The following is a 14,556-nucleotide window of genomic DNA, read 5'->3' on the forward strand; positions in this document are numbered from 1 at the left end:
CACTCTCGCGGTACTTTGATTATATGTCCGGATTTAACTGCGCAACGACACATGAAGTCGAACACACCCATGTTTTTCCTAGCATCTGACGTAAATGTAAACAAAGCCTTTCTTTTCCTCTCATACACTTCATTTTTAATGGATGTCACGGAGATATTGCACTACATATTTTCAATATACCGGGGTGGGGGCTGCACATTCTTTACTACCCAGATTGGCTTGGCTTTGTTCTCAAGAAAAAATGGACTTTGTTACTTTGAACTGGTTATTAATCAAATAAACAAGGCAAACTTAGATTAAAAAAAAAATCTAGATAAAATTGCTCAAGTTTTTTTTATAAATCACAACTTGGTTGGGATAGTGTCAAAGGTCTCAAAATCTCACACAAGTTCTGCAAATGCTCATTTATACAACAGCAGCAACCTTTTTGGAAAGTCTTACATACAAATAAAAAAAGAGATTAATTGAAATGTATGCATTTTATTACATTTTTGAAATAAGATTTATTTATAAATAGTCTTACAAGGAAATGTATTAAAGATTTCAAAATAAATCAGTATGAAAAAAAATATATATACACGTCAAATTGTGCTCCATTTTGTCTGTGAAAGGTTTAAATATATTGAGGAATATACATTCCCTTACAATAAATTACCAAAATGTTCCCATTGTGAAGAATTATATGTGCATTACAAATAAACCCTATCCACAGTGCATTCCCAAACAGTACCAAAAGTGGTATGAAAAGTGGAAACACATTTGGTAAAACCTTACTACTTATAATTTAAACTCACTGCTCATTTATTTTACCTTCTACAAATAAACCGTGTTACACATTAAAATCTTGTATTCTACAGTTTACTGCGTACAATCATTCGACAATGACATCCCTGCTTTAGTACGTTTAAAAGGTGCAATCATTTACATATTCAGAGGTATCTTAAGACAAGAACATTCTGTCTAATTCAAGAGATAAGGCCACACGAACATTAGGCAGATCGTAAGCTACTGATATGAAGAAGCAATGGGCCTGCATTACCTCCAAAGAGAAGACTGTTGTGCAACAGCACCAAATCCATTAAGCTTTTATGATTTCCTTTTATAAGGCTTCCATCATCAAATTAGGAAAATATAAACATGAGATGTCATATGTGTTGTGCTGCTTTTTTAATGTTTCAGTTCATCAAGTCTGAAAAATGAGAGTCACTTTTTTCCCTCAGTTTCAAGATCTTCAAGGTAAAGTGAACAAATCCAGGAGGAAACTTTTAGTATGCCAGCATGAAGATCCCCTCCAAGACAATAAAGCTTTCAACCAGCAACATGAAGGCCCAGAGAGACTATGAACATGGCTACCAGTCTGCCCTTGGGCACAGTCCGTATGACAACGCTCCACAGCGAGGGCAGGTCTCAGGGGAGGAATGCCCTTGTGTTTTCAGGTCACCATATTTATGCCATTTAAAGCTGTGAGGAGGTTCTGTTGTAGACCTGAAAGTTCTGCTGAAGCACCACAAGAGAGCTGCGTAACTGTGAAGAAGAAGTGAGCAGTCACTAACAGCAAAACATCTACACATATACTATACATTGCCAAGTAAGCGGTTAGTTTTATATAGCCAGATTACACTACCCAAACATACTTGTTCAAGAAGGTTAATGGAGTCTTGCAGTACTGTCTTCAGTAAGTGCACTTCCTCTCGACTTCTGAGTGGCAGACCCTGTCTTGTCCCTAGGTCAGAGTGCAAACTACAAATGGACAAATTGTGAGCGCTTAGCTTCAAAAATAATCCAATACAAATTGGATTAAAATAAAATAAATGTGTTATTACTTGGACTCTGCTTTCTCCCTCATTCTGTGCTTGGTGCTCAGATACATACGATGGGCGACATCCTCCATGGCCCAAAGTTTAAAGAATAGCCCTAAGTTCAGAACCGTCAAAACAAAAAGTCTAACAGAAAAACAAAGTATATTTATAATAATTCTGCATCACTATGGTTAACAACGACATTATATATGTCTTACATTTATGCATTTGCCAGACGCTTTTATCCAAAGCGACTTACAAGGTATACATTTTATCAGTATGTGTCTTCAACATAGTAAATGAAACATTATATTAAACTCAAACTTACATTAAACTCATCCCAAATATAATGGTAGTGACGTTCCATTTCTGTGCGTTTTTCATGTCCATTGCACCTATAATATAAAATAAATGTATTTTAGATGTTCTTGTTATAAGCTTATTATGTGGTATTTTTGTTTGCTTGCAAAATACATAAACTGTCAAAAATGATTCAATCAGATTCCACGAGCACATTTTTAAAAACCAGCATCCAGACAGAGAGACAAACCAAATTAAGGCACACTTGAATTCACGTATTTAAAAATAACATTTGTACCCATGCTGCCCCTTCTCTGCTGTTCTGAGTCTACGCTGTACTGCTTGCCAGGCTTCATGTGTTCCTGTAGGGAGCGACTGTATGTTCTTCGTCTCCTACGCAACGTTCCAGCCTTCCCAGCGTCTCCACTTCCTTGTGTCATCTCAGCCTCTTCTTCAAGAAGCTCCGCCTCTGAGATGTCCATTGTGATCGGCAAAGAGAATTAAAACGGTGTTAATTTTAGAGCCCTGATTTCAATGTAAGTGGATCGATTAGGGATCAGGATGTTGGTATTCCTGTTATCTAGTCATTTTAAGAAGAAAGCAACCGCACATGCTGCTAAAAGCATTTAGCGACCCTCAGATCTGTATAGTACTTTAATATAGCTTTTATGACCAGTAAGCTATAACTAAGCAAGTTCTAAGTTTTGTTTAACAGGGATGAGTACAGACCTCGACAATAACATTGATTTGCAGACTAACAGGTTGTTGGTAATACAATACGAAACCAGAAAATACAGATTTAAAGGTCTAATCTGAAACATGGGACTTCTTTACAGAGAGTAAAAACCATTATACTAACCAAGATGTTTAAAGTAGTCTTCTATTCCGCTCCATGAGTTTTTAGTGATAAATGACTTCACAAGACCCCAGGGTTGCTTCTTGTATATCACATCAGTGTAGATCCTGCACACAGGAGATTTAAAGAGATTAAGAGTTGTTTGCTGAAAGACTCCAATTACACATACATGACAAATGAGAGACGTACAGATATAAAATTACAGCTTACCGGAGTCTGCACTTGTGTTTGGAGTTACTGATGATACAGAAGCGATTCTGGGTGTAAAAGTAATCATGATATGGGACATCGTGCATGTAAACCTCAGCACCCACCATGTAGTACTGACCTTCCCTTGATTCTTTATATAGTACCTGAAACATACGACGGCATAACAGAAAAATAGGTCACAGAAAGTACATTTACACTGTAATCTTTTTAAATAGTGCAATTATTTGTGTGAGAACTTGCAACAAAAACACACCGCGGCAGCTTGCAACAAAAAAAACACACCGCGGCAGCTTGCAACAAAAACACACCGCGGCAGCTTGCAACAAAAACACACCGCGGCAGCTTGCAACAAAAACACACCGCGGCAGCTTGCAACAAAAACACACCGCGGCAGCTTGCAACAAAAACACACCGCGGCAGCTTGCAACAAAAAAAAACACACCGCGGCAGCTTGCAACAAAAAAAACACACCGCGGCAGCTTGCAACAAAAAAAACACACCGCGGCAGCTTGCAACAAAAAAAACACACCGCGGCAACTTGCAAAAAAAAAAAAAACACACCGCGGCAACTTGCAAAAAAAAAACACACCGCGGCAACTTGCAAAAAAAAACCCACACCGCGGCAACTTGCAAAAAAAAACCCACACCGCGGCAACTTGCAAAAAAAAACCCACACCGCGGCAACTTGCAAAAAAAAACACACCGCGGCAACTTGCAAAAAAAAAAACACACCGCGGCAACTTGCAAAAAAAAACACACCGCGGCAACTTGCAAAAAAAAAAACAACGCAGCGGCAACTTGCAAAAAAAAAAAACACTGCGGCAACTTGCAAAAAAAAAAAACACTGCGGCAACTTGCAAAAAAAAACACTGCGGCAACTTGCAAAAAAACACTGCGGCAACTTGCAAAAAAACACTGCGGCAACTTGCAAAAAAACACTGCGGCAACTTGCAAAAAAAATGTAATGTCACGTAATTACGTCACTTCATAACGCTCCCATAGCAGCAGGGGACATGGCTGTGCTTGTGTGAAGTAAATGCAACATTTTCAACTTTCAATTTTGTACGCATCTGCAATTTATGCGGCGAAAGTGCGGTGGATTTTAAAAAATTAGCCTGCCGCATAAATATGCGGACTTTGGCTGATTATGCATTAAATCATACGATCGCATAGTCGCGTTTTTCTGGAGGGACTGCTTATATCTCTAATGCATTATTATTTTAAAATGTAAATTTAATTTACGTGACAAAGTGTGAGCTGAAAACTCAAACATAATGGATAAGGTATGGTTGACGTTGCTCTGGCCAAAAACATGGAAAGCACATTTGACTTAAAAGCAAATAAAAATGGATAAACAAATAACGTAGCCTTGCAGATTTATGAGATTGGCAAGTTAATATTGGCAGTGACAGGTACACTAAGAACCTTGTTAAATTCACAGAACTTGGATTATCATACAATCACAAACTCATCTTCTTCCTGTAAACAATCTGGCTAAATGTAAATGTGATGTTAACTGACAAACCAGCCCATTAATATGGTTGAAAAAATCGTATTATGGCGTACTATTTTGATTTACTGTTTTAGTTTTTCAATACCTTTTTAAATAGGTTTTCATGTTTTATATAATGTATGTGTATTAAGCTTTCACTACAATGATGACATAAAATAAACAAAGACAATTACATAACACCACATGCAATTATTTGTACAACAATTAAACAAGAGCTCACAGTCCTACAGTACAGTTGCCCTCAGTTACCTGGTTCTCTGTGGCAGTGGACATTTTGCCGACTAGCGGGTTAGTAATGGTGATGCTGTAGTTTAAAGTCCTTTTCATACAGCCAGAGGAATCCCTTTGCCATGAGGTAGAGGTCAAACCTGCAATATAATACAGTCATTTATCACTTTAAATAGTATATGCAAAACCATATACACTATGTGATGAAAGCCAAAGTCAACACTGATGTTTTGCATTTTAAAATCGCAAGTACTGGTGCATCTGCAAACTACTTATCTATGTTATTATTCACATATGAAAATCAGAAATGGTATCGACTACCACTTTGAATTCTGCAGATGTTCTGTGGGTGCAGATTTCGTGATTGATGATCACGAATAACATATGGGTGATTATTTAATAGACATCTTATAATCTATGACAATGTGTACCAAATAATTTAAATAATTAAAAATATAACCATTTGAAAAAATACCTGTGATTTTCCTAATATCCAGAAATCTCCTAATAAAATTGGAATCGGTGAAAAGCAGTTCAAACATTTTCTCCGCGCTAATGTGAAACACCTTGTTCACATACAGCCTTCCCTGAGAAGCTGGAGACACACTCTCACGTTCCTCCACTACAAGACAAAACAAAACACTGATGTAAACAAAAGCACAAACACACATCTCGGACACACACACACACAAAGTCAGACTCTCACCCTCTTCCAGGCTGTCAGATCTGCTGTTATCTGAGAGCTGGTCCTCATTGGCATTCAGATCCAGTGAGAGAGAGGAGCGTTTAGAAACCCGATCGGACCCGGAACGGTTCAGTGACAGATTTGGACTGCGTTGACGGGACGAGGGGCTCAGAGTATCGTCCTGTCCAGCATTTAATACAAATATCAACAATTAATTTGAAACAATAGACTGATATATTCAAGTAACTTTAATGGACGTACCCCATTTACAGACAGTGTGCTTTGAAGTCCAATTGAAGATTGTGAATTATCCCCCTGTGGTGTACTGGTTTCATAGGAATTCAGTTCTCCCTGAGGAAGACGAAGCGATGTGGGTCTTTCTGGTCTCCCGGTGCTATCTTCTCCACGCATGTTCAGACTACAACATAGAGATAACCCATTAAACCCAAATAAACAATCTTTTTTATTTATTCAAAAGGTAGTTATTATAAAAAATGCGAGTGTAAAGATGTGTACGTGTAGTTAACCTGGGTTGATTAGTTGTGACTGTATCAACTGATGTTACAGAGCTTTCCATTTCATCATAACTCAACCCCAAGTCGTTGCCATAATGTTGCTTTATCATCTGCAACAGCTCGGACTTGGTCAGGCTCTGCAATACAGGAAGCAAAGCAGCATTGAGCAATTTATACTTGTGTTTCTCGTCTCCACAACAATTTCCCCATTACCCGAGTTTCTATCCTGATTTTTATCACATGAAACAGCCCTAACCTGCTCGACACCTCCGTTACCAGGGATGAAAACTGTAGGCCCATGGGAGGTCTCCAAACCTCCATGAATATGTACGAACTTGTATTACAAACAAATACAGCTATACAAATATTAATAATAAACAAATATCTACCTTTATATCAACTTATGTACAGTTACAACATTAATACTATGCTAACAAAACAAAACAATTTCTAGATGTTTAGCATCTAAACCCACTTCTACAAAATTCCTTTATGTTGTGTGTTTTGGGCCCTATATTTTAGTAGGATATAAGGATACATATACACATCCCAATAACAGAACCCAAAACATTACCAGCAGAAACCCACATAAACCATTATACTATAGTTTCCATTAAAACCAATACACCTCCCATTATAACCATTACATCATTTGTTTTTAGCAGGGTTTGTTACCAAAAACAGTGTAAGAGACAAATACCCTGAAAGCTTTTTTGGAAGAAATCTCGTGCTAATTTAACTAGGATTATACATATGAAAAGTAACTACAGTATTACTATGGTAACACAGGGTAATGTTTGTACTGTGCGACGCAGACTGCACATGTAAATAAACGAGATTAGCGTCCTGGGTTCGGGAATCAGACGCAAGAAATCGTTTGTTTGAAAAACTCGCCCTGAAAAAGAACTTTTTGACAGTATTTCAACTTTTAAGTTACCACACACCCACACTGTGGGAGAAAATCGTTAAACAATCACAACTCAATTTAAAAACACAAAGGCCGTATACAACAACAAACACATAGACAAACCAAACCGGTTTATGTTAGCGTTTTATGAATTGCTAACCCTTTAACATTTCTTCACCCACTTATGGTCATTTCGCCTGTCTAAATAAACAGCTTACTATGAAATATGTTTTGAATTTGCGATGGTGTTATATAGTAAAAAGGACTTTGGTGCTTCCCTACCTGGTGAACGCCAGTAACCTGCGTGACAAACTCTTGCCGAAATCAGGAAGACGCTTCACTCACATCATGAAAGCGCGCCGCCTAGTGATCCGCTATATATTTATATAAAACATGACCTTTCCCTAAGTCCGTTTTTTACACTATCATATCGGTTATAGTGTTCTTTTCAGACGTGTGTATCTGCGAGAAAAAGGCAGTGTTTTCTGTACAAAGTGATTTTAGATGAAGAAAGCCACGCCTTGAGGGGGTCAATGAACTATAGGTTCATTTGCAGGCATATTTCCCCAACTGATTTAGGTTGTTTACACTTAAGCATATCCATGGCCTTAGGTCTATAGGGTATTTTTATCTTTGTTTTCCTCACACTGTGTTAATATGCCACATTAGTAACCACTCTAATCTGCCAAATAATAAATGAGTTGATGTTGATGCTTAAAACGTAGGGGAGAACACAACTTTAATTTGGTTCTGGCTTAACCATTCAAAAATATTCACATTAGATTTATCATATTTTTACACAAGCAGCACATGCATCTCTGCTACAAATCAGCAATCACCAACCCTGTTCCTGGAGATTTAGGCTCTGTCCCAAATGGTGCACTTCATGTGGACATTCGGTCTTGTAGCCTTAAAGAGCACCTATTGTCCGATTCAGGTTTTTACATTTTCTTTGGTGTGTAAGTGTGTATTAGTACATGTTAACAATATGCAAAAGCTACAAACCCCAAAGTAAACGATGATGCGAGTTATGGTCTTAAATGTTAATCTCTTTTTTTTTACTACAACAAGCACACGGATTGTAGACAACAGTTTACTTCCTGGGATTGGTGATGTAACCAAGACCGACATTATCATAATTCCTCCCGCTTCAGACTCACAGCCTGCAAGTTAACTCCTGTTAACTGTCGCGTCTAGGAGGTATTGTAAACCGGAAGTTCACATTAAATAGCGCGAGCTTCGTCAGATAGCATCTACTTCAAAATGCAAAATATACGTTAGCAATCAGTGTTAATCATTAATGATTTGGGACAAATATGATGTTATTTAATGTTAAACTACGTGAGTGGTGCTGTGTGGCGCGACAAGGATTTGAGCAACTTCCTGAGTCACAGCTGGACGGTGCAGACAAGCACCACCTGGCGGCGCCGGTGTGCATATACTCATAGAAAACAATGTGTTCGATTTTTTTAGAACGGCGCGATGCTGAGCTGCACGGCCGGTGTGTGATCCCCTTTAGCATTACATTGTGAGCTAATCTTTCAAATATGGTAAGGGGCGTCACATTTCCGGCTGACGTCAGAGGTATTCAGGCCAATCACAACGTACAGATTAGCTGGCCAATCAGGGCACAGCACTTCTCAAATCCGTGTGTTTCAGGAAGAGAGTGAAATCTGGAGCTACAAAAATGTACGTTATGTGAAAAATAATGATTTTTTAACCATAAACCACGCAAACACATTGTATTATACCAAATATACAAAACAACGTTGTTTTTTAGCAATGAAATAGTGCTCTTTACATTCCACATGCTTGTTTAGTCTACGACTCCATAGGGTGTCCCATCTGTTATTTTTACGCTTTGAAGTGTGCTCCTCTTCGGCGAAACCTCCACTGCAGCAGGCTTCACGCACTTTAACAACCCAGAAGTCCTTACGAAAGACCAATCAGACGACAGAAGGGAGGAGTTCACACTGATGGGCAACTTCTCTTCCTATTTCTGGCGTGACGCTTGAGTCTGTTCGAAAATACCACTCCGGTGCATCCTCGTGGACTCGCGTCAAGGTTCCCTAAAGTCTGCACTACACGATGTCATCAAAGTGTGGACTCTGAGGAAGTCCACAAGTCGGAAATGTGCCATTTGGGACAGGGCCCTACTTTCCTGGAGAGTTCCCCTACAGTGATGCACACCTGAATCTGCTTATTAAGCTTTCAAGGCTACCCAAAAATTAGAGCAGGTGTTGGATCTAAAGTAGGCAGGAGGGTACAGGGTTGGTGACCACTGGTTTAGATGAATCCAGGAACAGGCCTTAGTTGTTTTAGGACATTGAAGTAGTTTTTATAAACAAACCTTACAAAAACAATACTGGTGTGCATCTTGAGACAAAACAATGGCACTGATATATGTTAAGATATGTCAGTACAAGATGTTTTTAAAAAATTAGCACAAACATGCACTTTAGTCTGGGACTAGGATAAACCCTGCCCAGGAAATTGCAGCATAAAGTTTGTTTCTTTTACATACCGTTCTCATACAATTACACCAAAAGTGACAAAAGTACAAATGTTACAACTCACAGCATAGGTGGGGCTAATTGAAGGTTTGTTGTAACACTTGTTAGTACAAACCCCTCAATGTTCAAACCAAAGCTTTGTCCTTGGTTTCAAACATAAAGCAGGCCATTTTAGTAAACCAACCAGGTAACATCACAGTGACACCAATGCACACATACATTTCAAGGTTGACTTAGCAATGTTATGAAATAAGCTTTGTGCTACCTCCTCTCTTCAGACCTTTCTATTTACTTTTGCTTGATAAATGTTTTTTCGGTAGTTAATTGACAACTTTTGTTTTACTAAATGTCCCTTCTGACTGTTTGTTATATCTAAGTTTGACAATTGGTTGTATTATTGATTGTCTAATGATTGTATCATTTTGTGAAGTGACCTTGGGTTCTTGAAAGGCGCTAATAATAAACATATTATTATTATTATTAATAATCGTAAGGTTGAAAAGGAAGGTCTTACCTTCTCCAGTAGAATATTCTGCCAAAGCCGGAATATACCCTGGAAACTTTTTTCCCTTGCTGAGAAAGAGCTAAAGAACAGCTGTGAAGAATGAATATTTTTTTGTCATGACAATACTTTCATCTTCAAAACACAAAATCATAAAGGACAAACTTGACTAAACAGCATATATACCCACCTTTTCTGAAAGAGTAGTGATCTGTATGGCATTTGGTATCCATTTTGCAGTCTTCTCTCTTGACATTGACGTGATATCCTTCATGTTCAACGTGATCTAATTCAAAGTCACATTTATTGTCACAATTTTATTCATGAAAAAGCATAAAAAGTGCATACAATCCATACAATACTGTAAATATTTTGCATTGACATGTTATTTGATAAAGCACTCTAAAAATGGCTGAGTTATTTTAAAGCTATGTTGGGTAAATATTGAACAGCTGGGTTAAAATTGACCCAGTGCTGGGTTGTTTTAACCCAACTGAGTTATTATAACCCATGGTTGCATAACAACATTTTTAACCCAGCATGTGTTCTGTCCAATATTTACCCATTATTATGGGTTAAAAATAACCCAGCCATTTTTAGATTGAGGTTATGAGGTTATGATCTTTCTTTAGTACTCACTTTTGTACCACGAAAAACTAAACTGTAGAAACATAACCAGTTCTCTGTGAGGTAGAGGCGTCCTTGTAATAGGATATCCTTCTGCAGAGCACACGTGTAGTCTACAAGAAAGATGGTTTATACAAATAAGAATTAATATGATTACACAAACATTGTTTTAGCCCATCTCTGTCTCCCTCTATCAAGTATTACCTGCAATAAGTTTCTCCGACTGGGGCACCTCTTTGAACAACTTCCTGAACTCATCGCACCTCTGGTTATAATTTGTGTAAAGCAACGATTCGGCTGGCTGGGGTGTTGCTATGCTGTGCCCGGTCACTTCGGGGACCTGTGAGATCAAATCACATTTCAAACCAAAAGCCTGCTTCATTCCTATTTCAATAGTTCTTGTTGCACATTCAAGCTTGTTGTTTCATGCCCGCGTTACAATACAGATCTTTATCAGAATTAGCATTCTTCCAGGAACACATTTTACATCCATGTGAGTTTAATAATACCTCATAATATTAAGCAATCATATCTGATACAGGGTCTGTAATCTTTTGCAGGACAAAGTACAGTTAACTGTTCAACACAGATATCTTAGGCCACATTTACACATTGTTAAAGTATGCTTGAAGATTTGTTTGAGATTTTTACCTCTGGTTCTTCTGGGCTCAATTTGCCTTCAAGAGACTGACAGAGATTCTCCTGTGTGAGCTCACTGCCCGTCACTTTCTTCGGTGTGTGGGTCATATCTGTCGCCTGCTGAAGAAACATTCAACTTCAGTATCGATAGGCTTTATGCCCAGCTGCACTACTTCCTGAACTTCAGCCAGCTCCCTGCCTCCTGTCCGCCACCACTGGACAAACTGTGTCTGATTATTGTTGTTGTGACTACTGAGGTCAGGCACACCTGGATTAATCAGTTTGTCCAATAATGGCAGACAGGAAACAAGGAGCTGGCTGAAGTTCAGGAAGTAGTGCAGCTGGGCATAAAGCATATTGATAAATGTTTTACTAATACACTCGAATGGGCATGGTCTGGTTGATTTGCTGCCAATTAAATCAAAACTTAAAGGGATAGTTCACCCAAAAATGAAAATTCCGTCAAAATTTTCTCACCCTCATGTTGTAACAAACCTGTATATATTTCTTCGTTCTTATGAACACGAAGGAAGATATTTTGAAGAATGATTGTAACCAAACAGTTCATGAACGCCATAGTATTTTTTATCTACTGTAGAAGTGAATCGTTTTGGTTACAAACATTCCTGAAAATATTTTAATTCGTGTTCATTAGAACAAAAAACTATACAGGTCTGTATAAAAAAGGGAAGAAAATTATGATTTTTGGGTAAACTATCCCTTTAATAAAAGATAATCTGTCTTCTGTCTCAACTGGTGTTTGCTTCTGTTGACTTTTTGATCAATTATAACAAAACAGGGCATTGTATGAAGGAAAGTTAAAACTTGTTTTAATATTTATTAATATTAATATTTAAGTCTAATATTTATAACAATATCTATTGCAAAATGTGAACATTTTTCATAGGCTCCCAAAATATTTTATCACTATCCTAAAAGGTACATTAAGACAATTGTTATCTTGTCTTAATCTCATTCACCAAGCTAACCAAATGAAACAAATACTATAGGCTACTTTAGTATTTACTATAGTAATATTATAATATAGTAATATATAATTGTAGGCTATACAGTATGAACTATATTAAATTGATAAACTGTGGTAAATAATTTAGTTTCACACTTAGCAATGTTTAAAGCATCTAGGAAGTAATACTAAAGGCTACTACAGTATTTTTCTTCATCTAACCAGCCAACACAGATGTTGTCAGTATTAACGCTAAAACGTTGTATAATCACACAAAAATCGTCAAACAGCATTTAAATGAATTGAATGTAGAAATCACACAGTCTAAGACAGGCTACATCATTAAAATAATCAAATAAACATACGCGCTAAATGATTTGCACCATTAAAAGCGAAGTACTCTATCACGACGTAATTCACCGCACGCGCGCACGCAGCGCAAGTCCTACCTTTCAAAGTAAACGATGAAAATCATGGGTAAGTCCTGGTCAGATCAGATCAGATCCATGTGTGGTAATGGTGGCTTTAAGAGTGTTACCCTGTGCTTTAATCGTCGCCGATACTCCAAATGCCCATAAACCTTTAACAGAGATAATGAGTCTCGATGGCGTGTTGTTGATGTTCCCTCTCTTGCCGCAACTGTGCCCTATTCACACCTGGCAACAGGTGTACAGTCATATAAAAGCAGATCATGAAATAGCATGCCGTTGAGAATAAGCAGAGCTTACATTTGCATAGTTCACACGTAGCCTACTTCAGGGTGGGAATATGTAAAATTTTCTTTTAAATCAAAATGGGATTTTTAAACAAAGAGATGAAAACGATTGCGCTATTTGTGCACGTCTTATCAAAGCAGCAAATAAATTAAAAATATTTACACAATATGAATGTTACAAGATATGACTGTTGTTTAAAACATAAACATAAGTCTAAAAAGTTAAAGTGTATAGAAGTAAATCCAGGGCAGGGAAGTAGATGAGCCACATTTTAGTCTAGAGGAAAAATGTAGTAGGACCAGTCATACAAATTACATCTGACACCCTTATATGTGCACACACTTCAGTAAATAGATGCCAAATCAATTTTTGTCAAATCCAAATATATTCTTATATTAACAAATTAAGTTAAACATTTTCAACTTGTTTTTTATAAGTTATGTCAATTTATCACAGGTCAAAACTTAAAATAGTAGGTTGAATTACTTGTAAAACCAAGTTTTTTTTACAGTGTGGCACACAAATGTAGACAATTCTGCTAAAAACATGATATTCAATTTCTGATAATTCACTAAGTATAAAAAGTCAAAGGTGACAAGGAACATTACTAAAATTGACCTGTATGAAGTAATTACATTTGTAGTTAAAGAAGCAATAGTTATTTTTACCTTAAAATAGGGAATAATTAGGCCTATTTGCTTAGGATTAAGATGATGAAATCTTCAAAGTGCATATAACATCTGCAGGGTGACTTGCGCAAAGCTAGAAAGACTTGTCTTGAAAACCTGCTCCCTACAGAGGGATGAAAAGGTTACCAAGAACTAAATCACCACCCAATTTCCATTCAGTTGGTTTCTATAGAGCTATTCATAGGATTTGTCATCCCAAAACACCCGCAGAATGAACAGTACCTTACAATCCAAGTTAAAACCCCTTAGTGTAACCCGCAGTGAGCCATCTGCATCAGATGATGACTACAATTTAGGAAGAACCTGGAGTTAGGACTCATTTCAAAGGATTTCTAATAATTAAACTGTATGTATGATATTTAATATAGCATATACATTTAATATATACATGACATACATCCATGTTCATGTAGCTCAGTTGGTACAGTATTGCGGTAACAACTCAAAGACTGTGGGGTTTGATTCACAGGAAAAACACACAGACTGATAAAATGTATGACTTATATGCACTGTAGGTCACTCTGGATAAAAGCATCTGCCAATTGCATACATTTAAATGTTGAGCAGGGGTAGCAAACCAACCAAAACTGATTTAATTTATAAATCAATTAGCTTAACTTATTCCCACTTTATTGTATACATTATAGCAACTCATCTAGTCAAAATAAAAAATTAATCAATCTACTTTAGTTTAAATAACATTTAAGTTTGTACTGGGTACTTCCTTAATAACACCAATTTCCCTATCAGGAAAACATATACTGAAACAATGTATAGCTTGGAGTTATTTAAGATAAAGAATCTGATAACAAAAATGCTAATTTAATACAAAAAATGGCATGGTTCCTTTAATTTTTAAAGATCTTGCATATGTGTTTTTTCATCATATA

General features: G+C 37.1%; 1 protein-coding gene across 2 annotated transcripts; it reads right to left on the reverse strand.

The window, feature by feature from the left end:
* Nucleotides 1–462: 462 nt before the first annotated feature.
* On the reverse strand, nucleotides 463–12,906 carry gramd1c (GRAM domain containing 1c). Of its 2 annotated transcripts, none has more exons than XM_055182107.2 (18): nucleotides 12,711–12,906; nucleotides 11,307–11,414; nucleotides 10,860–10,995; nucleotides 10,668–10,768; nucleotides 10,219–10,314; nucleotides 10,041–10,121; nucleotides 6,119–6,243; nucleotides 5,853–6,009; nucleotides 5,613–5,772; nucleotides 5,382–5,528; nucleotides 4,928–5,046; nucleotides 3,166–3,308; nucleotides 2,959–3,062; nucleotides 2,398–2,568; nucleotides 2,128–2,194; nucleotides 1,824–1,943; nucleotides 1,635–1,740; nucleotides 463–1,524 (listed from the first exon to the last, which is right to left on the reverse strand). In XM_055182107.2, exons 2-18 carry the CDS (start codon nucleotides 11,400–11,402, stop codon nucleotides 1,456–1,458), a joined length of 1,998 nt encoding a protein of 665 aa, XP_055038082.1. In that variant the 5' UTR covers nucleotides 11,403–11,414; nucleotides 12,711–12,906; the 3' UTR covers nucleotides 463–1,455. The 2 variants fall into 2 exon arrangements, with proteins under 2 accessions (XP_055038082.1, XP_055038083.1); XM_055182108.2 differs by having other exon boundaries at nucleotides 11,307–11,411; nucleotides 12,711–12,904.
* Nucleotides 12,907–14,556: the final 1,650 nt, after the last annotated feature.

This window comes from Misgurnus anguillicaudatus, chromosome 25 (genome assembly GCF_027580225.2).
Source record: "Misgurnus anguillicaudatus chromosome 25, ASM2758022v2, whole genome shotgun sequence".
In the NCBI taxonomy this organism is placed as follows: Eukaryota; Metazoa; Chordata; class Actinopteri; order Cypriniformes; family Cobitidae; genus Misgurnus; species Misgurnus anguillicaudatus.

Excerpts from the sequence above, each read along its gene's own strand:
- gramd1c (XM_055182107.2), bottom strand. The coding sequence starts at position 11,402 with ATGACCCACACACCGAAGAAAGTGACGGGCAGTGAGCTCACACAGGAG. Across the intron at positions 10,996-11,306 it reads TGAGCCCAGAAGAACCAGAG|GTCCCCGAAGTGACCGGGCA; the intron begins GTAAAAATCTCA and ends TTGATCTCACAG. Across the intron at positions 1,525-1,634 it reads CCATTAACCTTCTTGAACAA|TTACGCAGCTCTCTTGTGGT; the intron begins GTATGTTTGGGT and ends TCTTCTTCACAG.